The following is a 22,965-nucleotide window of genomic DNA, read 5'->3' on the forward strand; positions in this document are numbered from 1 at the left end:
AGGGAGGCACTGAGTGCTTGGGAGGAGGGGTCCGCCCAGAGCTCTGTCTGCAGGAGACGATGGCTGCTTGGCTCACCTGCAGGGCCACAGTGAAGTGGCTGGTTTTAGTGTCCCGGACGATGCTAGTGTTCATGGCTGACTGGATACCCCATCGCCACTGCAGGTAGCCCACGGTGTTCTTGTCTAGGTTCCGAGCTAGGACGGTGGTCAGGCCGGGTCGGATTCCACGGGATGAAAACTGCAGAGCACAGTTTGTTGTCACAAAGCTGGAGAGACACACAGACAGAATAGGTCCTGGATGGCACCTGCTCTCAGCTGTTCTTTGTCACTTCCTCTCTGCCTGGCTAAGACCTTACTGTCACGTCTATGCATCCCTGGGCCAGCTCCCAGTAAAAAAAAAAGCAGAAGGTTAGGCCTCTGTCCACACAGCGGCAGGGAGGGTCCTAGCCAGAATCTTCCCAGTAACTTCTCGACTCCCCTCAGCCGCCCTAACTTTAGCTACAACCAAAGAGGCACCTGACTGCCTGCATTCCTAAGCCAGCAGGTGCAACCCCACTCAAGCTAGAATGGATGGGGGCCGAGGGGTGCGACTCAGAATCACCTACGGAGGGTCTCAAATTAAGTAGTCCAAGACAGTGGTGCCCAAACTACTGCACGCTGGAATCACCCGGCTCATCCCCAAATCACGGCTGGCTGGCTTCTCCGCCGGCATGCTGATTTCCTCAGTGCGGGCCTGGAGTGCGAAGTGTCCCAATGATTCCAAAATGCAGTAGAGTTTGAGAATCAGTTACCTAGAGGACGCCCTAGACCTATGGAACCAGAATTTCTGGGTGGAGGCATCAGTATATTTTTGGAGCTGCCGTGTGATTTTTGATGTACACCAACAGCTGGGTACTAGTGACAGAAACTACAGGCAAAGCGAGCACAGGAAACCGGTTCCCGAAAAGAGCCTCTGCAGTTTCTTTCCAAGGGAGTCCAGCCCCACCTTCTGGTGGAAAAGGGGTATTTCATTTTACTAACAACGAAATTCACACTTCAAGGTGATGAAGGGTAAACTAACAGCTGGTTTCTTTAATAAAGAGCTCAACATCAATTGCCTAAGTTTCTTTCTCTCCTTTCTAAGCTCTAGAGGTGATGTTTATGCCATTAAAATAACAGCAGGCAGGCTCACTGGCTCACACCTGTCACCTCAGCACTTTGGGAGGCTGAGGAGGCAAATTGCTTCACCCCAGGAGTTCGAGAACAGCCTGGGCAACAAGGCAAAACCCCCATCTCTACAAAAAATACACAAAATTAGCCGGGTTTGATGGCACGTCCTGTAGTTGTAGCGACTTGGGAGGCTGAGGAGGAAGGATCACCTGAGCCTGGACAGGTCGATTTTTTTTTTTTTTTTTTTTTGACGGAGTTTCGTTCTTGTTGCCCCGGCTGGAGTGCAGTGGCGTGATCTCAGTTCACTGCAACCTCTGCCTCCTGGGTTCAAGGGATTCTCCTGCCCCAGCTTCCCGAGTAGCTGGGACTACAGGCGCCCGCCACCATGTCTGGTTAATTTTTTGTATTTTTAGTAGAGATGGGATTTCACCATGTTGGCCAGACTGGTCTCGAATTCCTGCCCTCAGGTGATCCACCTGCCTCAGCCTCCCAGTGTGCTGGGATGGGATTACAGGTGTGAGCCACCGTGCCCAGTCAGCAGGTCGTTATTTTTGACTTAATGAGTCAAAATATTGGCTTATTGGGCCGTAACTCCATCATAAATCAGGGAACATCTGCAACTTGATCCAAGGATTAGAGAACCCTGGTTAGCCGACATCCATAACTAATCTGGTCACTATATATTAAGAAACTGGACTGGTAGGCCAGGCGCAGTGGCTCACGCCTGTAATCCCAGAACTTTGGGAGGCCAAGGCGGGTGGATCACAAGGTCAAGTGATGGAGACTATCCTGGCCAACATGGTGAAACCCCGTCTCTACTAAAAATACAAAAATTAGCCAGGCGTGGTGGCGTGTGCCTGTAGTTAGTTCCAGCTACTCGGGAGGCTGAGACAGGAGAATCGCTTGAACCTGGGAGGTGGAGTTTGCAGTGAGCCGAGACTGCGCCACTGTACTCCAGCTTGGTGACAGAATGAGACTCCCTCTCAAAAAAAAAAAAAGAAAAAAAAAAAAAAAAAGAAACCGGCATCTTTGGTCACATATCATCCCCTTGTTTATAAATCAGTCGTCCTTCCGTTTAAATCTGCTCAAGTCTAATAAGCTCTGGGCAGCAGCACTAAATTCAGTTTCCAAGCCTGTAAGCACTGATGATCAGTCCACCCCAGACTCTTGGTGGCCACCCCATGAACAGACACTGAGGCTTGAGCAGACAAAACGGCCAGAAGATTTTCCTTAAAGTGTCTTCCAAGCTTGTGTAACCTTAAGAATCACCTGGGGGGCTTCAAACACCTCAATTCCCAGTCCCCTCCCTCATAGGACCCAGGGCAGCTTTTTCTTTTTATTTTTTTTTAAGACAGAGTCTTGCTCTGTTGCCTAGGCTGGAGTGCAGCGGCCGGATCTCAGCTCACTGCAAGCTCCGCCTCCCGGGTTCACGCCACTCTCCTGCCTCAGTCTCCCGAGTAGCTGGGATTACAGGCGCCCACCACCATGCCTGGCTAATTTTTGTATTTTTAGTAGAGACAGAGTTTCACCATGTTGGCCAGGCTTGTCTTGAACTCCTGACCTCAGGCGACCCACCTGCCTCGGCCTCCCAAAGTGCTGGGATTACAGGCATGAGCCACCATGCCCGACCAGCATTTCTTTCTTTTTTTTCTGAGAAAGGGTCTTGCTCTGTTACCCAGGCTGAAGTGCAGTGGTGTCATCATGGCTCACTGCAGCCTCGACCTCCTGACCTCCAGTGATCCTCCCACCTCAGCATCCCACATAGCTGGGACTACAGGTGTGTGCTACCATGCCTGGTTAATTTTTATATTTTTCATAGAGTCAAGGTTTTGCCATGTTGCCTAGGCTGGTCTCAAACTCCCGAGCTCAAGTGATCATCTCACCTGGCCTCCTAAAGTGCTGGGATTACAGGCGTGAGCCACCACACCCAGCCCCCAAGGCAGCTAACCAGCATCTGAGGTGACCAATCTAAGAAGACAGGGTCAGGACACTGATGTGTGTACAGATGCGGTTTCCCTGCTGTTCTCTTCTAAGTTTGAATCCCGGTCCCCTTCTCAGATGCAGTAGGTGAATCCAATGACGTAGAGCAGCACCCACGTGATGCCCCATGGCAGCATGTCCCGCATTCCTTCCACCTTTTTTTAAATTATTTTTTTCGGGGCAGTCTTGCTCTGTCACCTAGGGTGGGGTGCAGTGGTGCAGTCTCAGCTCATTGCAGCCTCAACCTCCCGGGTTCAAGCAATCCTCCCACCTTGGCCTCCCAAAACCCTGGGATTGCAGGTGTGAGTCACACAGGCTCCTTTTCGTCTTTGTGTGTTTGGAAGCACTGCTTTATTTTTATTTATTTATTTTTTTGAGATGGAGTCTCACTTTGTCACCCAGGCTGGAGTGCAGTGGCCGGATCTCAGCTCACTGCAAGCTCCACCTCCCGAGTTTACGCCATTCTCCTGCCTCAGCCTCCCGAGTAGCTGGGACTACAGGCGCCTACCACGCCTGGTTAATTTTTTGTACTTTTAGTAGAGACAGGGTTTCACCGTGTTAGCAAGGATGGTCTCGATCTCCTGACCTCGTGATCCACCCGCCTCACCCTCCCAAAGTGCTGGGATTACAGGCGTGAGCCACCACGCCCGGCCAGGAAGCACTGTTTTGGTGCCTCTGCTTAAGCAGCCTCTGCCTGCCCCACAGGCCACGCCCTCCTGTTTCGCAGGCTCCCTCTCAACACTTTTCCTGCTCTCCCTACAATAGGCTGGCCTGCAAGCCTGCCTGTGTTCCCTGCCCCATGCCCCACAGACAAATGACCAGACTAGTGGGCAGGGATTAGGTCAACCCCTGCAGAGCCTGGCAGGCACACAGACACATGTCTCATTGGAAGTGTAATAACTTTCTTTTTTTTTCGAGACAGTCTTGCTCTGCTGCTCAGGCTGGAGTACAATGGTGTGATCCTGGCTCACTGCAACCTCCGCCTCCCGGGTTCAAGCGATCCTCCCACCTCAGCCTCCCAAGTAGCTGGGACTACAGGTAAGCGCCATCACGCCTGGTTAATTTTTATATTTTTATTAGATGGGTTTCGCCATGTTGGCCAAGCTGGTCTCGAACTCCTGACCTCAGGTGATCCTCCCGCCTCAGCCTCCCAAAGTGCTGGGATTTACAGGCATGAGCCACTATGCCCAGCCTAGAGTATATGTTTGATAAGGAAGTTATTCATGCCACTGTGCCTAGGCGCACTTTGGAGGCCAAGGCGGGAGGATCGCCTGAGGTCAGGAGTTAAGAGGCTAGCCTGGCCAACAAGGCGAAACCTTACTCTACAAAACCCAACTCTACAAAAATTAGTCAGGCGTAGTGGTGCCCATCTGTAGTCCCAGCTACTTGGGAGGGTCACCTGTGCCTGGGAGGTTGAGGCTGCAGTGAGCTGAAATTGCACCACTATTCTCCAGCTGGGGTGACAAAGTGAGACCTGTCTCAAAACAAAAAACATGTACTCCAGGCTTGATGAAGTGGCTCATGCTTCTAATCTCAGTGCTTTGGGAGGCCGAGGTGGGAGGACTGCTTGAATCCAAGAGCTTGAGACCAGCCTAGGCAACATAGAGAGACCTTTTCTCTAAAAAAACTAAAAAATGAGCCAGACATGTTGGCACATGCCTGTAATGCTAGTTTTTCAGGAGGCTGAGGGAGGAGGACTGCTTGAGCCCAGGAGTTCAAGGCTGCAGTGAACTATGATTGGGCTATTGCACTCTAACCTGGGCAACAGAACAAAACCTCGTCTCTAAAAAAAAAAAAGTAACATAAAATAGGCCAGGTGCTGTGGCTCACACCTGTAATCCCAGCACTTTGGGAGGCTGAGGCAGGTGGATCACCTGAGGTCAGGAGTTCGAGACCAGCCTGAGCAACATGGTGAAACCCTGTCTCTACTAAAAATACAAAAATAACTGGGCATGGTGGCATATGCCTGTAGTCCCATCTACTCGGGAGGCTGAGACAGGAGAATCGCTTGAACCCAGGAGGCAGAGGCTGCAGGGAGCCGAGATCACGCCACAGAACTCTAGCCTGGACAACAGAGCAAGACTCTGTCTCAAAAATAAATAAATCAAAAATAAATAAATAAAAAAAATAAACTCCGTATACTCCATTCTAGGACTCCTTCAGCTGTATCTTCCCCTGGAAGAAAGAGGTATTATTTACCCTCCACCAATTCTTTTATCTGAGCTCACAAAGACATCACTGCCCCCACCATATAGGAAACGAAGACACTGCTGTTGTTCTACAAGGCACAGGGATACACAGTTCTAGGAGTGTGACATCATGGCAGCAGCAGAGACGACAGGAAGCAGAGGCTGGCTGGGGGCTCTGTCTCTGGCATATGTCAATCAACCTGATGATGAGGCAGTCTGTCATTCTCTGGGACAATGGAATGATCCTTAAGTCTGTAAGTGTTTCGGTCCACTGACCAACTCTCCCTGAAAGCACTCTTTCTCTGCGGCCTCGTGGCATAGGTGAGGGAGGTGTGAGGCCTGGATGGTGCAGCCTGGCCGGGGCTGGGACAAGGGTCCGCCCCTGCAATCCCACCTCTTCCCACCTGCACACTGCCTGGGCTTCACGCCAGTGCTGCACCTGCCCTTGATGTACGCAGTGACCTTGTAGGACAGACAAGACAGTGCCAACCGCCGTGACAAAAAGAACACAGTTCTAGTCTCCTAAGTCAACAAAGACCACCAAAGAGGAGCTGCTGTCTCTCATATTTACCATCTTGGTGTGAGATTACGGAACAGCTTGAGACCAAATAAAGGTCCCTGCAGGTCTCCGGCTCCAAATTCCAACTGTTTGAAAAGGAAAAAGAGAAGGCGTTAGTGGTGTTTTATCTCATAGCAGCAACCCAGGCTCAGGTATGTACCTCTGGGTATAATTCCTTCATTCAATTCACTGGTCTTGCCAGGGCTCTAAAAGAAGGGGGTAGAAGATTGTTAATGTCTCATCTTAACCTTAGCCAAATGGAAATGTCTGCTGCCACAGATCCAAAGGAGACCCAGGTTTCAATGGCACATGTTTCACTGGTGTCCCTCCAAAGAAAAAAACTGCTCACCTCTGATCCTTGCCTCCCAGGCTGAGGTCAGGAGACCAGCCAGCTCCCCACCGCTCCCAGCGCAGCGCCCCCACCTGCAGAGCGCCTGCTGCGGTCAGGTGTGCACCCCCCCCCCCCCCGCCCCTCCGCATGCACTGCTGACTCCTTTTTATTTTCATCCTGAGCCAAATGTCTCCCAGGTGACTGGGGTGGTCCTCAGGGGTCTGACGTTAAAAGCCCAGCAGCAGTTCCACACTCGCATAGCCTTGGAAGTCACAGCTGAGCCTGGCTGCCGTGTTTACTAGTCTGGGTGACTTTCAAGCAACTCTTCAATGTTAATTTGATGCAGCTCAGTTTGCTCGGCAGAACTGGCTGTTAAATGGCCACCAATCAGTGAACCATCGCACTGGAGAGAGCACCTGCCTTCTGAATTGTGCAGGAAAAAGAGCCCACAGGCTTTTTGCTCAAGGGAACACTGAGTTTCAGAGGCTGGATTTCTAGAAGTTGCTGTCTCATAGGAAACCTGAGGAAGACTGACAGGACTTCTCAGATACGAGACCTATTTATCTTTTTTTTTTTGAGATGGAATTTTGCTCTTGTCCCCCAGACTGGAGTGCAATGGTGCGATCTCGACTCACTGCAACCTCCGCCTCCCGGGTTCATGTGATTCTCCTGCCTCAGACTCCCGAACAGCTGGGATTACAGGCAGGCGCCACCACGCCCAGCTAATTTTTGTATTTTTAGTAGAGACGGGGTTTCACCATGTTGGCCAGGCTTATGAGACCTATTTTTCTTTTAGGACCAGTCAACTGATGGAAGTTTGACACCTGGTACCGTTTTACAACAACAGGGCCCCCTGGGTGAGCTTGAGGGTGAGCTTTGAGAGTGTAAATGTTCAGAAATAAGACTTTGCATGGACAACACAACTCAGCCAACAGACATTCTTACCTCTCCCCATCCCTTTGCCGAAGTTACTCGTCTGAGCGCAAAGTTAATGGAACCTCCTCCATTTCCATTCTGGGTTGAGAGGCTTCCAGAGAGGATGGCTGTGTCTGTCGCTGTCAAGGGTGCCTAAAAATGATATTTGCTGGTAATGAATGAATCAAAACAACAGGAAGTGCCAGTGGCAGCAGCCTAAAGAACGCACTGTGAGTCCAAGGCCAAAGGTGCAGACGACTTCTCTGTTCGGAAGCACACATGGATGCAGAACTGCTGCAGCAGCTTGACTTTTCTTTCGCTTTGTTATTTGGTCTGCATGTGACCACAAGGATAATCTGCTTTGCAAAAGCTTTAATGGGCAAATTTCACACCACCAGGGGAAACATGGGGCTGCATGTCCCAGCAGTATCAGCACAGGGACTTCGCTGTGCGCCTTCCCTCACGGTACACCTGGGGCCTCTCCTGTCCTTGCTTGCCATCAGGGTTCTGGGGGGACTGGAGACTTTTCCATGGCTGTATTCTGTATCAGCTGACTCAGGGAGCTCCAAGAGGGGGCAAATTTCCCCAAGTTAGGACTCCATGTTGTTGGCTGATGCAACGGAGAATAAATTAATGAGCTGAGGAGACAAAGATCTACTATAAACACTCAGGAGAATGGCCTGACCTTGCCACATTCAAATAGTGGGCAGAATGGTGACATTTTCCTGTGCCCAGGGCTCAGGATGGGACCTGCTATAGCCTTGCGGCACGTAGCAGAATTTGCCTTAAAACTAAAATCAGTGGTTAGAATGATCCATGGAGGTCTGCTTTCTCTCCCAGAACCCCATGACCTTGGGCCTCTACTTCTCCCAGACCATTAACACCCTCTGCTGGAAAGGTCCAAGACCTTGGGAGCCAAGTGCCCCAGCCCACACTCCTGCTGGCTCACATGCCAGCACAGCGGTCACACACGGCTGGGACTGAAGCGCTTTCTTTTTTAAGTGGCTAATTGCATCCTTTCATAAATAAAGATGAGAAAAACCCTGGGCAGACTCTCGTTCCAGCTGCTTGGTGTGCTGTGCCTCATTAACTCGAGCCCTTGCAGTACTCGGAGAGGTGGTTGTGTGCTTTACCTCAATGGACTGGGATATGTGCATTTTATTAATTTCAATCTGTGGAAAGCTACTGCCGGACACATCTTCATACTCCTCATCATAGCGATCAAAAAGGTCAGTGGCATCTACTCCAACGCTGATCGTTCCCTGGGGCAGAAAAACAAGCTGTCAGCAGAAGGGGTGGCATTTGTGGAATGAAAGACAATGCTACACTTCAACAGCCAGCTTGCTTTAATTGAACAGGTCATTCGACTTTAGGGTTCACTGGATTTAGGTAGGACACGCCACCAGGAAGCCCACAAAGCATGAATGTCGCAGTCCGAACCAAACTGCAGAGCACCACAGATGTCCGGAGCTAGAATACATCATTTGACCAGCAGAGCTGGTCTGCATGTCTGCAGAGCAATGACATGCCAGAGCAATGACATGCCAAAGACAAAAGTGTTAGTCAAAGAAGAGCAACGCAGTTTGATTTTCAGAGACCAAACAGGCCCATGAATGCATAAAGCAACCTAGAAATGAGCTACATGGATCAAACATTTTTTGGTAAACACCGTACACTGCAAAACTACCCTAAAACTCTTTAAATAAAAATACTTTCAAAGATAAAGCAGCACAAATTATCAACAAATGGGAGACTTAAAAATTAATCCTTCTCAAATTAATTTGAGAATTAAGTTTGAGAAACAGAAGTGTATTCACTCAAGGAATTCTAAGCTAAAATTTTGCTGATAAAAATGCTTGTTATGCAGAAAATCAATGTTTGTTATTCTTTTATGGTCACAACTTTAAAAATGGACACATATCTTAATCCAGTATATAAAACCATGGCCACATACACTTTTTAAATTAAACTTTCGCAGCCCATCACAACAATTTTTTTTTTTTTTTGAGATGGAGTCTCGCTCTGTCGCCCAGGCTGGAGTGCAGTGCCGCGATCTCAGCTCACTGCAAGCTCTGCCTCCCGGGTTCATGCCATTCTCCTGCCTCAGCCTCCTGAGTAGCTGGGACTACAGGCGCCCGTCACCACGCCCAGCTAATTTTTTGTATTTTTAGAGATGCGGTTTCACCACGTGAGCCAGGATGGTCTTGATCTCCTGACCTTGTGATCCGCCCACCTCGGCCTCACAAGGTGCTGGGATTACAGGCGTGAGGCACCACGCCCGGCCTTGTATTTTTTTTTTTTTTTTTGAGATGGAGTCTCATTCTGTCGCCCGGGCTGGAGTGCAGTGGGCACGATCTTGGCTCACTGCAAGCTCCGCCTCCCGGGTTCACGCCATTCTCCTGCCTCAGCCTCCCGAGTAGCTGGGACTACAGGCGCCCACCACCATGCCCGGCTAATTTTTTGTATTTTTAGTAGAGATGTGGTTTCACCATGTTAGCCAGGATGGTCTCGATCTCTTGACTTCGTGATCTGCCCGCCTTGGCCTCCCAAGGTGCTGGGATTACAGGCTTGAGCCACCATGCCCGGTCTTGTTTTGTTTTTTTTTTTTGATACGGAGTCTCACTCTGTCGCCCAGGCTGGAGGGCAGTGGCATGATCTAGGCTCACTGCAACCTCTGTCTCCCGGGTTCAAGCGATTCTCCTGCCTCAGTCTCCTATGTAGCTGTGATTACAGGCATGCACCACCATGCCCGGCTAATTTTGTATTTTTAGTAGAGATGGGGTTTCACCACATTAGTCAGGTGGTCTCCAACTCTCAACCTCAGGTGATCCGCCCGCCTCAGCCTCCCAAAGTGCTGGGATTACAAGCGTGAGGCATAGCGCCCAAGCTAAAACAATTTATTGAGGTTTAATTTCTGTATTACAATATAAACTGCACCCATTTGAAATGCACAATTCAATGAGTCTTTGACATGTATATGCTGGTGAAACTACCTCCAAATCAAGACACAGAACATTTCTATCACCCCATAAGTAGCCTGACAGAGTGGTTTTTGTTTTGTTTTGTTTTCTTGAGACGGAGTCTCGCTCTGTGCAATCTCGGCTCACTGCAAGCTCCCCCTCCCGGGTTCCTGCCATTCTCCTGCCTCAGCCTCCCAAGTAGTTGGGACTACAGGTACCCGCCACCACGCCCAGTTAATTTTTTGTATTTTTAGTAGAGACAGGGTTTCACGTGTTAGCCAGGATGGTCTTGATCTCCTGACCTCGTGATCCGCCCACCTTGGCGGCCTCCCAAACTGTTGGGATTACAGGCATGAGCCACCGTGCCCGGCCGGCCGAGAGAGTGTTTTAAGTGGTCAAGAAAGGGACCTCTGAGAAGGGGGCGTGGGAACAAAGACACAAATGAGGATGGCCCTCGTGGGCACCCAGTGGAGGGGCAAGGAGGTCTCTAGGGCTGGAGCGGAGGGGCAATGGCAGGTGAGTTCAGACAGGGTGGTGTTTGGGTAGTCTATGGAGTGTCACAGGGGGGGTTTAAATCTGTTGTTTCTGTTGGTTTAGCCATTAGCTCAGATTTTTCACTTTTATGTCAGAGTACGTTTTGCAGATGGACCATCACTTTATTTCTAGCATCTGCCATGGTCTCATCTAATGTGTGAGACGCACAGTGCCTTTTAGGAGCTGACCAGTGAGATCCCACCACTCTTTTCCCATTTCTTTGCAGATGAACTGTAGGAAGCACCTCCCTTTCGAGGTCGGGCATGTGTGCTGCACGCTGACGCAGTGGTGAGGTGCAGCTCACTCCTAGCCTTGGTCGTGGGGAAGTATCAGATGCTGCTGCCCATGTGGCGGAGCCGGTGGCGGCCAGTCTTGGCGTGTGGGGCAGCTGAAGTTGTCGAGCCCACTGGTCAGCCACATCCCTAGGAAACTCCAACTATATATGAAAACGTGTGGGGAACACAGGTGGCCTGTGCTGCAGAGCCTGTCAAAGAGCACCCTGAGCACCGCTGCCATGATGTTTCCGTCGCCTGTTGAAGGATACCCATCAGGCTTTGCACATGTCTTCTGTGAAGAGCCAGAGTGAAGACTTTTGGTGCCATACAGCCTGTTGTCGGAATTCATCTCTGCTACTCAAATGGGAAAGCGGCCAGATAAACAGTCAATGACTGAGTGTGTCTGTACTCCAATACAACACTGCTCATGAAGCTGAAATCTGAATTTCACATAACTTTCATATGTCACAACGGCCTCTTCCTTTGGTTTTTCTTGACCATTAAAAAATGCAAAAACCATTCTTAGCTCACAGGCCACAGGAAAACAGGCAGTGGCTTGAATCTGGAAATCCTTGATATAAATCTACAGGTTTTTATTGCTGTTTGGCAATGCTTTCTTTTTCAATAAACTCTTCAGGCAGGGCTGACACTGAGTATTAAATTTCCATTTTCCCAGAGAGCTGATGAACTTATAAGTCGCATAAACTGTTTTTCCACACTGACCATCCAAAGTGCTAACTCTGAGCACGTGAAAATCAAGTCTCAGATCTGCTGGAGAAGCACCAGCGTCAATGGTCAGTCATTCCTCCAAGAAGACTGTGCCGGAAAGTGGGCTGTAGCAGCAGGTGTATTTACATATAACTGTGAAAATCATTTTTCATTTAGATCAAATGGTAGTTCCTCTACATTAATTTCACTCACATTTCCACTCCAAGGTCTGCAATGCACAAATGAAAGATAAAGCAACAGCTGTTTCTGTGTTGGTTGCCCTATTAGCCCCACTTCCCAACTGTTAATGATGCTAGCTTTTTTTTTCTTTTTGAGATGGAGTCTCGCTCTGTCATCAGGCGACATTAGCCATTAGTCCAGTGCAGTGCAGTGGCACGATCTCGGCTCACTGCAACCTCCGCCTCCCGGGTTCAAGCGATTCTCCTGTCTCAGTCTCCTGAGTAGTTGGGACTACAGGCAAGCGATTCTCCTGTCTCAGTCTCCTGAGTAGTTGGGACTACAGGCATGCGCCACTATGCCCAGCTAATTTTTGTATTTTTAGTAGAGACAGGGTTTCACCATGTTGACCAGGATGATCTTGATCTCTTGACCTCGTGATCCGCCTGCCTCGGCCTCCCAAAGTGCTGAGATTACAGGCGTGAGCCACCGTGCCTGGCCAGTGCTAGCTTTCTATCAGATGCTTCAATCTGAAAATGCATTAACCCTAATAATTACTTGATTTCTGTTGAGAGTGAAACGCCTGACATTATAAATGCTACTATAAACTCAATTTAAAAGTTCCACATTGGGCCGGGCGCGGTGGCTCAAGCCTGTAATCCCAGCACTTTGGGAGGCCGAGATGGGCGGATCACGAGGTCAGGAGATCGAGACCATCCTGGCTAACACGGTGAAACCCCGTCTCTACTAAAAATACAAAAAACTAGCCGGGCGAGGTGGCGGGCGCCTGTAGTCCCAGCTACTCGGGAGGCTGAGGCAGGAGAATGGCGTGAACCCGGGAGGCGGAGCTTGCAGTGAGCTGAGATCCGGCCACTGTACTCCAGCCTGGGCGGCAGAGCAAGACTCCGTCTCAAAAAAAAAAAAAAAAAAAAAAAAAAAAAAAAAAAAGTTCCACATTGAAGGTAAACGTGTTTTTTTTTTTTTGTGGTGATATTCAAATACCAACTTTGAGGCAGTATAGCGTTATGGTAAAAAATATTTTTATTAAATCAAGAAACCCATGGACTAGAAACATCCTTAGAATTAGTTGTAGTGATACATAATGTATAATTGTGTCAAAACAAGCTGTGGTACTCTACCCATGGAAAATGAAGTTGTAGTTGTCAAAATTCACAAATTTTTATATTCACAGAGTAACAGCAAAAACACATCTCTGTGATGACGATGATTCTGAGTAATAAAAAAAACTGCACGGCAGTATATGAACAATTTGTGGCCAGGTGCGGTGGCTGATACTTGTAACCCCAACGCTTTGGGAGGCTGAGGCAGGTGGATCACCTGAAGTCAGGAGTTCGAGACCAGCCTGGCCAGCATGGTGAAACCCTGTCGCTACTAAACATACAAAAATTAGCTGGGCACATGTCCCAGCTACTCTGGAGGCTGAGGCAGGAGAACTGCTTGAACTTGAAAGGTGGAGGTTGCCGTGAGCCAAGATCGCGCCACTGCACTCCAGCATGGGTGACAGAGCAAGACTCTGTTTCAAAAACAACAGGCTGGGCGCAGTGGCTCATGCCTGTAATCCCAGCACTTTGGGAGGCCGTGGCGGGCGGCTCACGAGGTCAGGAGTTCAAGACCAGCCTGACCAACATGGTGAAACCCCGTCTCTACTAAAAATACAAAAATTTGCCAGGCGTGGTGGCGTGTATCTGTAATCCCAGCTCCTCAGGAGGCTGAGGCAGGAGAATTGCTTCTACCTGGGAGGCAGAGGTTGCAGTGAACCAAGATCGTGCCACTGCACTCTAGCCTGGGCAACAGAACAAGACTCTGTCTTAAAAAAAAAAAAAAAAAAAAAATTACAATCACTGAAAATAAGGCTTGTAATGAAAAATACTCTGAAGCTGATCTTTTTTTGGGGAAAAAAACCATACAAAATAAACAAGAGTTCAAACGGTTTATGAGATATAATTTTGAAATTCCATAATGGCATTTTGGAGTATCTTTATTTTGGGTAGGAATCTTGGTGGAGCTGTCATGTTTAATTGGATAAATTTATATTCTGTTCTAGAATGAAATGGAATTGAAAAGGTCTACAGTTTTGTAGCATCTAAATTTGATAAAACATTCAAAAGATCATAAATAAAGATGATTTAGAAAAATGTGTCAAAGAAAACTGTTGTGAATAAAGTTAAAAAGACTATACCTGTCAAAATACTTGGGCCAAGATATTTTTATGTTCTAATATGAAGAAATTTAGAATGGAGAGAGTATTTTCTAAATTAAAAATATGATACACAGAGAAGAATCAATTAAATGTGTCAAAAATTTCGGTTGGGTGCTGTGGCTCACTCCTGCAATCCCAGTACTTTGGGAGGCTAAGGTGAAGGGATTGCTTGAGCCCAGGAGTTTGAGACCGGCCTAGGCAACATGTTGAGACTCTGTCTCCACAAAAAAAACTAAAAAAAAAAAAAAAAAAAAAGATTAGCTGGCAGTGGTGGTAGCCGCCTGTGGTCCCAGTCACCTGGGAGACTGAGGTGGGAGGATTCCTTAAGCCCGGGAGGTCAAGGCTGCAGTGAGCCGTGACTATATCACTGCACTCTAGCCTGGGTGATAGTATGAGACACTGTCTCAAAGTAAAATAAAACTTGCTAAATATAAATGCAACTTTCATAAAGATAGTAGGCGATGGTATTAAAGAAAAAGACACTGGAAATACACTCTTCACAAAACAGCGTGACACACTGTGGAAGTTAGATCAAAGGCCTCCCAAGGAACCATGCCTGCGGGTACTCATGCCCTCATAAAGAGCCCTCTCCTTGATCCTGAACCTCTCGGGTTCATAAAAGCAACTCTCAGACTTGCTTTTGTCCAACAGAATGCACGGATTTGATGGTGCTGACTTCAAGACCAGCTCATGAGAAGCCTTGCAGCTCGGCCCAGGTCTCTAAAATGCACTATCTGGGTGACACTAGCTAATATGTATTAAGTCCAGCTACCCAGAGACTGTTGTTGGCAAGGAAGCCTGAGGGGAGAGGTTGCCTGGAGAGAGGGCAATGCCAGCCAACTCCGCTGAGGTACACGAGACATGAATGCAGAAGCCACTGCTGACGTGCAGACCAGCAAGCCTGCAGAGGATGAGACCCAGCTACCACCTGACTGCAACCCCTGGGAGCACCACCCCATCACAGTCAAGTCCCAGCCAATCCACAGAACTGTGAGACAGTATGGAATTGTTGGAAGCCACGAAGTTTGGAAATGGTTATACAGCAGCACATAATCAGAACACTGATATTGGAGACAGACAAGGTTGATGAACAGACTAAAAGTCTGTGGATACATGCCCCAAATAATAATTCCTACTCTTTTTTTTTTTTTTGAGATGGAGTCTTGCTCTGTCACCTGGGCTGGAGTGCAGTGGCGTCATCTCGGTTCACTGCAAGCTCCGCCTCCTGGGTTCACGCCATTCTCCTGCTTCAGCCTCCTAAGTAACTATGACTACAGGTGCCTGCCACCATGAGTGGCTAATTTTTTTTGTATTTTTAGTAGAGATGGGGTTCCACCGTGTTTGTTAGCCAGGATGGTCTCGATCTCCTGACCTTGTGATCCGCCCGCCTCGGCCTCCCAAAGTGCTGGGATTACAGGCGTGAGCCAACGCACCCGGCCGCCATGTTTTCTTAAGAACATTTTATTTTATTTTAAGAGACAGAATCTTCCCCAAGCTGTAGTGCAGTGGCACAAACAGCTCAATGCAGCCTCAAACTCCTGGGCTCAAGTGATTCTCCTCCCTCAGCCTCCCAAGTAGTTGGGACCATAGGCACATGCCACCACACCTGGCTAATTTTTGTATTTTTTGTAGAGACAGAGTCTCGCTATATTGCCCAGGCTGATCGCCAACTCTTGGGATCAAGCAATCCTCCTGCCTTAGCCTCCCAAAATGCTGGGATCACAGGTGTGAGTCATCGTGCCTGTCCCAATATTTTATTTTTCAACTACCTTTGAATAAATTATTTATAGTTTCTCTGATATAATAAAACCAATATTCATTAAAACATATTTCAACAAATGACATAATCTGAATATTTAATTTTTTTTTTTTAGAGACAGGGTCTTACTTTGCTGCCCAGGCTAGAGTGTGGTGGCTTGATCACAGCTCACTGTTGCCCTGAACTCTCGGACTCAAGGGACATCCCTTCCTCGGCCTCCTAAATAGCTGGAATTACAGGCGCGTGCCACTGTGCCTGGTTAATTATTTAAAAAGTTCTTTTTTTTTTTTTTTTTGAGATGGAGTTGCACTCTTGTCGCTCAGGCTGGAGTGCAATGGCACAATCTCAACTCACTGCAACCTCAGCCTCCTGGGTTCAAGTGATTCTCCTGCCCCAGCTTCCTGAGTAGCTGGGATTACAGGTGTGTGCCATTGCACCCAGCTAATTTTTGTATTATTGGTAGATATGAGGTTTCACCATGTTGGCCAGGCTGGTCTCGAACTCCTGACCTCAGGTGTTCCGCCTGCCTCGGCCTCCCCAAGTGCTGGGATTACAGGCGTGAGCCACCATGCCCAGTCCTAATATATAATTTATATATTGCATTTATTGCAGATTCTGTGTCCCTCAAGCAGATCATTAAGCTTCATGGCAGGATTAGGTTGTCTGTTTTATTCTCTGCTGAATGTTCACATTCCTAAAGTGTCTGGCACGTTACAGGCACCTAAATTAAATTACTTTGTGAATAAATCAACCATTTTCACCCATCTCCAACCCACAAAATTGCTAATATTAAACCAAGTCAACAAAAGATGACCATTTGCCCCATTTCCCCCTTTCGTAGCTAGCACATTTCTCCCTGTTAAATCTTTCTTTTTTTTTCTTTTTTTTCTTTTTTTTTTTGAGACGGAGTCTCACTCTGTTGCTCAGGATGGACTGCAGTGGCATGATCTCGGCTCACTGCAAGCTCCACCTCCCGGTTCACGCCATTCTCCTGCTTCAGCCTCCCGAGTAGGTGGGACTACAGGCACCCGCCGCCACCTCGCCCGGCTAGTTTTTTGTATTTTTAGTAGAGACAGGGTTTCACTGTGTTAGCCAGGATGGTCTCGATCTCCTGACCTCGTGATCCGCCTGCCTCGGCCTCCCAAAATGCTGGGATTACAGGCATGAGCCTCCGTGCCCAGCCGTTAAATCTTATTTTGTAGTTTAATCCCTTCATTCTTATTAACTGGGCTCTTTGAGAACCTTCCGCCTTGGGTTAACTGTGAATGTGATAAACACGTCTTCACTGACATCACTCAGAAACTCTAAGCATGAGTTAGAGCCTTTCTCCCACAATGAGAAACTTCTTACCAGGGAGGAGATGATGCATTTGTACTCGCTGAGTAGAACCAGTTGTTTATTCAGCCAGGAATGTACCATTCTAAATTCTTTATTTTTTGGTTTCAAACCTTCTTTAAAAAATTTAAAACATTTAACTGACAAATAGAGATCGCACACGTTCCAGGTGTACAGTGTGCTGATTTGATACATGCAGACACTGTGTAGTAATGATCACAATCATGTTAACACATTCAACACCAACCAGGCGGAATTATTTTCATGTTTATATTTATCTGGCCATGAGGGCAACATAAGAAATTTCTGTCAATTGCAATCTCAAAAGGAACTCTTTACTAACTGAAAATTCCACCAAAAGAGGTGATACAAGGCAACGTGCAATTCACCTGTTTATAACCGATGAACCCACCAGCATGGCACTCATGACGGTTCCCACAGAATCACTTCATCTCAAATGGAAGTCAGAGCCTGTCCTCCCCGGATCAACAGCAGTCTCTAATTCTGAAACCTTGTTTGTAAGTGATTATGCTGACATGAAGGGGTGAAACAGCCCTCCGACGGATACTCACTTCAAGACAAACAGCTGTTTTACCTTTGAATCCCTCTGTGCCTTCTATCCCGATTGCCAAGACCACTCTTCCAGGGTTTCAGTTTCATTGTCACAGCACTTTCCCAGACCTGATTCACCAGGCTTTGGTCCCTCTTCTCCTTACCAGACAACTTCCCACAATCTCCAATTGCAACAGCAGCCCATTTTCTGCAGCCCACTGCCTTTTCCTGTCACTATGCACAACAAACATATGGGTCAAACAATCCTTCTTTTGCTCTATCATGCTCTCAGCCAAGTCTGGGCAGTTTTAGGACATCAGAACCACTTCCACAGAACAGACTGAAGTCATAAGCCCGGGCGACTTTGCTGGCTACAGTCATTGCCACGGCAACCCCAGAATCCTTGAAAAATAACCAAGTGATGCACTCTTACAGCTTTATGAAAACATTTTGGCATTTAAAAATATTTTTATGGTCATATGCCTTCTTTGATATATTATTCATTTATTTTTTGAGATGGGGTCTCTGTCACCCAGGCTGGAGTGCATCTTGGAGGCTGGAGCCAGGCTGGCACGATCCTGGCTTACTGCAACCTCCACCTCCAGGGCTCAAGCGTTCCTCCTGCCTCAGCCTCCTCAGTAGCTGGGACTACAGGAGCACACCACCATGCCCAGTTAATTATTATTATTTTTTGTAGAGATGCGATTTTGCCATGTTGCCCGGGCTGTTGATACATTATTTTTATATATTTATTTAGAGATGGCGTCTCGAGCTTGTCACTCAGGCTGGACTGCAGTGGTGCGATCTCGGCTCACTGAAACCCCCGCCTCCCAGGTTCAAGCAATTCTCCTGCTTCAGCCTCCCAAGTAGTTGGGATTACAGGCACCTGCCAGCACACCCGGCTAATTTTTGTATTTTTAGTAGAGATGGGGTTTCACCGTGTTGGTCAGGCTGGTCTGGAACTCCTGACCTCAGATGATGCACCCACCTCAGCCTCCCAAAACGTTGGTGAGAGATGAAGCCAGACGGACTTCCTGGGTCAGGTGAGGACTTGGAGAACTTTTCTGTCTTACAAGAGGATTGTAAATGTACCAATCACCACTCTGTAAAAATGCACCAATCAGCACTCTGTGGCTAGCTAGAAGATTGCAAATGTACCAATCAGCACTCTGTAAAAATGCACCAATCAATGCTCTATGGCTAGCTGGAGGATTGTAAATGCACCAATCAGCACTCTGTAAAAACGCACCAATCAGCGCTCTGTGGATTGTAAGTGCACTAATCAGCACTACGTAAAATGGACCAACTGGCACTCTCTAAAATAGACCAATCAGCAGGACATGGGTGGGGAGAAATAAAGAAATAAAAGATGGCCACCCCAGCCAACAGCAGCAACCCGCTTGGGTCCCCTTCCACACTGTGGAAGCTTTGTTCTTTTTGCTCTCCACAATAAGTCTTGCTGCTGCTTACTCTGTAGGTCTGCACCACCTTTAAGTGCTGTAACACTCACCGTGAAGGTCCGCAGCTTCATTCTTGAAGTCAGCGAGACCACAAACTCACTGGAAGGAACGAACTCTGGACACACTTGGATTACAGGCGTGAGCCACCACGCTTGGCCGATACATCATTTACATTTTTTTCTAATAAAGCTGAATTGTGTTTTTCAGCTATTACACAAACCACGCTGATGATGGGGTTTTCTAGATAAGAGAGGTCTTGCCAAGGAGTGTATATCAATCTCTGTAATAGCAAAAATGGCCCAGAAATAACGTAAATCTCCATGAAACTATTTTGTCGTAGGGTCAAAAAACTAAAGCAATATGTGCCCGCAGAGAGTCAAGCTCCTTTGCCCCCGTACCCCCAAACAAACCTAACTTAATCATCTGCTCCACATGGGATGTAAACAAGTTCATGAAGGAGGCAGCAATGAAGTCGGACAAGCTGCCTGGGATCAAATTGCCTTTTAAATATGCTCAAAGTGGCTGCCGTCCACAGAGAGAGAAGATTTATGGGTATTAAGGAAAAAAGGAATGAAAATAATCAATACGAAGTGAATACAGCACAGAACGACACTGTTACATGATCTTAAGTCCTTAAAATGCAAGAAATGTGGATGGATTATGCAAATAAGACAGAAATCTGACGATGGCAGGAGGATGCCCAGGGTGGTCCAGTCGGGCTCCAGTTTCACATACTGTTCTCAGGGATGAACCCCACGTCCTCCCCAGCCACCAATTCTCTCCCTGATGCCAGTTCAATGTGAAGGGCCCTAAAGACACTGGGACCACAGCAACCGGAGGGTGGCGTTTTCCAGCAGGACATACAGACAGGAATTTACTCCCACAGGGCAAAGCAAAGGCGGAAAACAGGTAATTAGAGCTAAGGACTGTGGGGTCCAAAGACTTAACCCAGAAAGTGGGCCTCCCATTACATGGAGGCAGAAACTGGACTAAGAATGCAGAAGGGACTTGATCAAGGGCACAGACAGGAAGGTGGAATCTGAGTCTGGATGTAGGACGCTGGACTCTAAGTCCAAGGTTCTCCCATGCTGCCTCCCACACACGGATGTGCCTGTGTGTGTGTGCATGCATGCGTTCCATCAGCTGGAGCCAGTGGGCAAAGTGGACACACCCCGGGGCTGGGGATTCTACTTGTTCCCTCCTGGGCACCATGGTGCCTGGCAAGGCACATTCCACACAAGTCCGTATCACAGCCAGCCATACTGCAAACAGCACCGGACCCGGCCCCAGGCAATGGCTGCGGGAATTGTTCGAGGGCCATTTTCTTTTATTTTTTTTTGAGACTGAGTCTCTCTCTGTCACCCAGGCTAGAGTGCAGTGGCATGATCTCGGCTCACTGCAAGCTCTGCTTCCCGGGTTTAGGCCATTCTCTTGCCTCAGCCTCCTGAGTAGCTAGGACTACAGGCGCCTGCCACCACACCCAGCTAACTTTGTATTTTTAGTAGAGATGGGGTTTCACTGCATTAGCCAGGACGGTCTTATCTCCTGACCTCGTGATCCGCCCACCTCAGCCTACAGGCGTGAGCCACCGCGCCCAGCCTCGACGGCCATTTTCAAATCCCAACTCAAAGGTCCCACCCATTCCTGACCAAGCTAAGAATTTCCTCCTCAGTGTTGAATGAACCACCACCACCACATTTCGTTCTGAATGTCAGTTTGCATTTATATAGCAAGATTATCTTTCCCTAATAAATTAACATCTATTTCATGTGTTTTCAATCTTTCCACAACTTGGCATGGTAGTCAGGACAGATGTCCTCATTTTACAAAAGAGAAAACGGAGCACTGTCCAACGCCTCACTCTGTGTCCTGCCTCCTGCTGGCAGTTGTACCTTCTAACCTGGGCTTTTCCTCACTAGGCTCTTTTGCTTGGTAGATACATCAACCTACTGGAAATCCCTACCTCATCTGCTCTTATTGGTGAAAACAGAGAGAAATATGCACCCGCGTTTCAGGCGGCAATAATATCATGCATGGGATACAGCCTGCAAACCCCTCTGAGCTGAGGTCCTCTGTGAGGATCCAGCTGACAGGCTGATCCCTAAGTCATCAAAAGTGTCCTTCTGTTTTTGTTTAAGACAGGACCTTGCTCTGTTGCCCAGGCTGGAGTGCAGTGGTGCAATCACGGCTCACTGCAACCTTGAACTCCTGGGCTAGGGCAATCCTCCTTCGTCTGCCTCCCAAGTAACCTGGACTACAGGTATGTGCCACTGTGTCCAGCTAATTTGTAAATATTTTGTAGAGATGGGAGTCTTGTTATGTTGCCCAGGCTGACCTCAAACTCCTGAACTCAAGCAATCCTCCTGCCTTGGCCTCCCAAAGTGCCAGGATTACAGGAATAAGCCGCCATGCCTGGCTTCCCCACGGTCTTTTTGTTTGTTTGTTTGAGACTCTGCTGCCCAGGCTGCAGTGCAGGGGTGCAATCTTGGCTCACTGCAGCCTGGACCTTCCAGGCTCAAGGGATCCTCCCACCTCAGCCTCCCAGGTAGCTGGATCTACAGGTGCATGTTACCATGCCTGGCTAATTTTAGTATTTTATTTGTAGACACGGAGTCTCACTATGTTGCCCAGGCTGGTCTCGAACTCCTGAACTCAAGTGATCCGCCCACCTTGGCCTCCCAAAGTGCTGGGATTACAGGCGTGCACCACCACACCTGGCCTCTATGGTCTCCTTAAAGCGGAGATCACCCCTTTCTCTTCAGGACAAGGATGTTTGCTCATCTTGAAAAGCAAAAAAACCTGTCAGAAATGGAATGAAAGATCTACCTCAAATCCTCTCCTTAAAATGCTGGACAGCCAACATCTGGTTATCGCTCAAGATTTCTGATTAGAAAATGTTTGATTTATTTGGAAGCAGTTTTATGGAAGTAGCAAAGTATAGGACATTTTAAAAATCACTTGCATGTCTGTGTGAGATGGTCACAGCTGCGCTCCCTCTTTCCACAGAAACATGGCCTGCAGACACATTTGCAGAGTCCTAATAAGCAACTGTCACACACCCCCAGATGGCCGATTTGATCATAGGACACGGATGCAGGATGATAGTGAGGTTCTCTTTCCCTTTCACTGCTCCTAACACAGCAAACCTCCAGCCAGAACAGCAAAAACGCCAAAGGAACAGCCTGCTCCTGCCAGGCACCCTGACCCCACCTCCACCTGCCAACACAGACCTTCCAAACTGGACCTCCCGCGGGCACCTGGCTGGGAGATCCAAGCAGGAATCATTAGCACAGCTCAGGGCACCTCGGAGATTTTCAACTCCCCCAATTATCCCAAACTCCCCGACTCGGTTCACTCAGGGTTTTGATTCTCTGCTTCCATCTGACCAAAAGGTAACCCTGCACTTCTGAGGACCTCACCTGTTGAGGGGAGAGTGAGTAGATGGGAGTGGAGGTGTTACCATTTTCAAATATACATTTTTTTCCAAGAGAATTAAAACATTTATTGATTATACATGATAATGGATGATACAAAAGCTTCATTCCCATCCATAATTTTATCTGGTCAAATATACTTTGAAATGTGGGATTCAAATAGATGGACATGTTCTGGATATATGGTCCATTTAAATACCATATGGGTCTTAAAAAAAACTGCTTTCTAGAATGTATTTCATCAGAGGTTTATCTTACTATGCATCCCAGTTTAAGCCAGCATTTGTTCTTTTCCTTTCTTTTCTTTTTTATTTTTTTGAGACACAGTCTCACTCTGTTGTCCAGGCTGGAGTGCAGTGGCATGATCTTGGCTCACTACAACCTCTGCCTCCCTGGTTCAAGCGATTCTCCTGCCTCAGCCTCCCAA

The 22,965-nt window shown here is 47.9% G+C and overlaps 1 protein-coding gene across 4 annotated transcripts in view; it reads right to left on the bottom strand.

Moving 5' to 3' along the window:
* The window catches only part of DNAJC11 (DnaJ heat shock protein family (Hsp40) member C11), a 73,014-nt gene that overhangs the window by 12,781 nt on the left and 37,268 nt on the right, over positions 1-22,965 (bottom strand). For all 4 annotated transcript variants that reach the window (XM_025377021.1, XM_025377005.1, XM_025377028.1 and 1 more), the window contains 4 exons: positions 8,257-8,385; positions 7,154-7,276; positions 5,890-5,963; positions 77-266 (listed from right to left, as the gene is read on the bottom strand). In XM_025377021.1, the coding sequence (XP_025232806.1) occupies positions 77-266; positions 5,890-5,963; positions 7,154-7,276; positions 8,257-8,385 (516 nt within the window). The remainder of the gene's footprint in view (positions 1-76; positions 267-5,889; positions 5,964-7,153; positions 7,277-8,256; positions 8,386-22,965) is intronic.

Source organism: Theropithecus gelada, chromosome 1 (genome assembly GCF_003255815.1).
Source record: "Theropithecus gelada isolate Dixy chromosome 1, Tgel_1.0, whole genome shotgun sequence".
Lineage (NCBI taxonomy): Eukaryota > Metazoa > Chordata > Mammalia > Primates > Cercopithecidae > Theropithecus > Theropithecus gelada.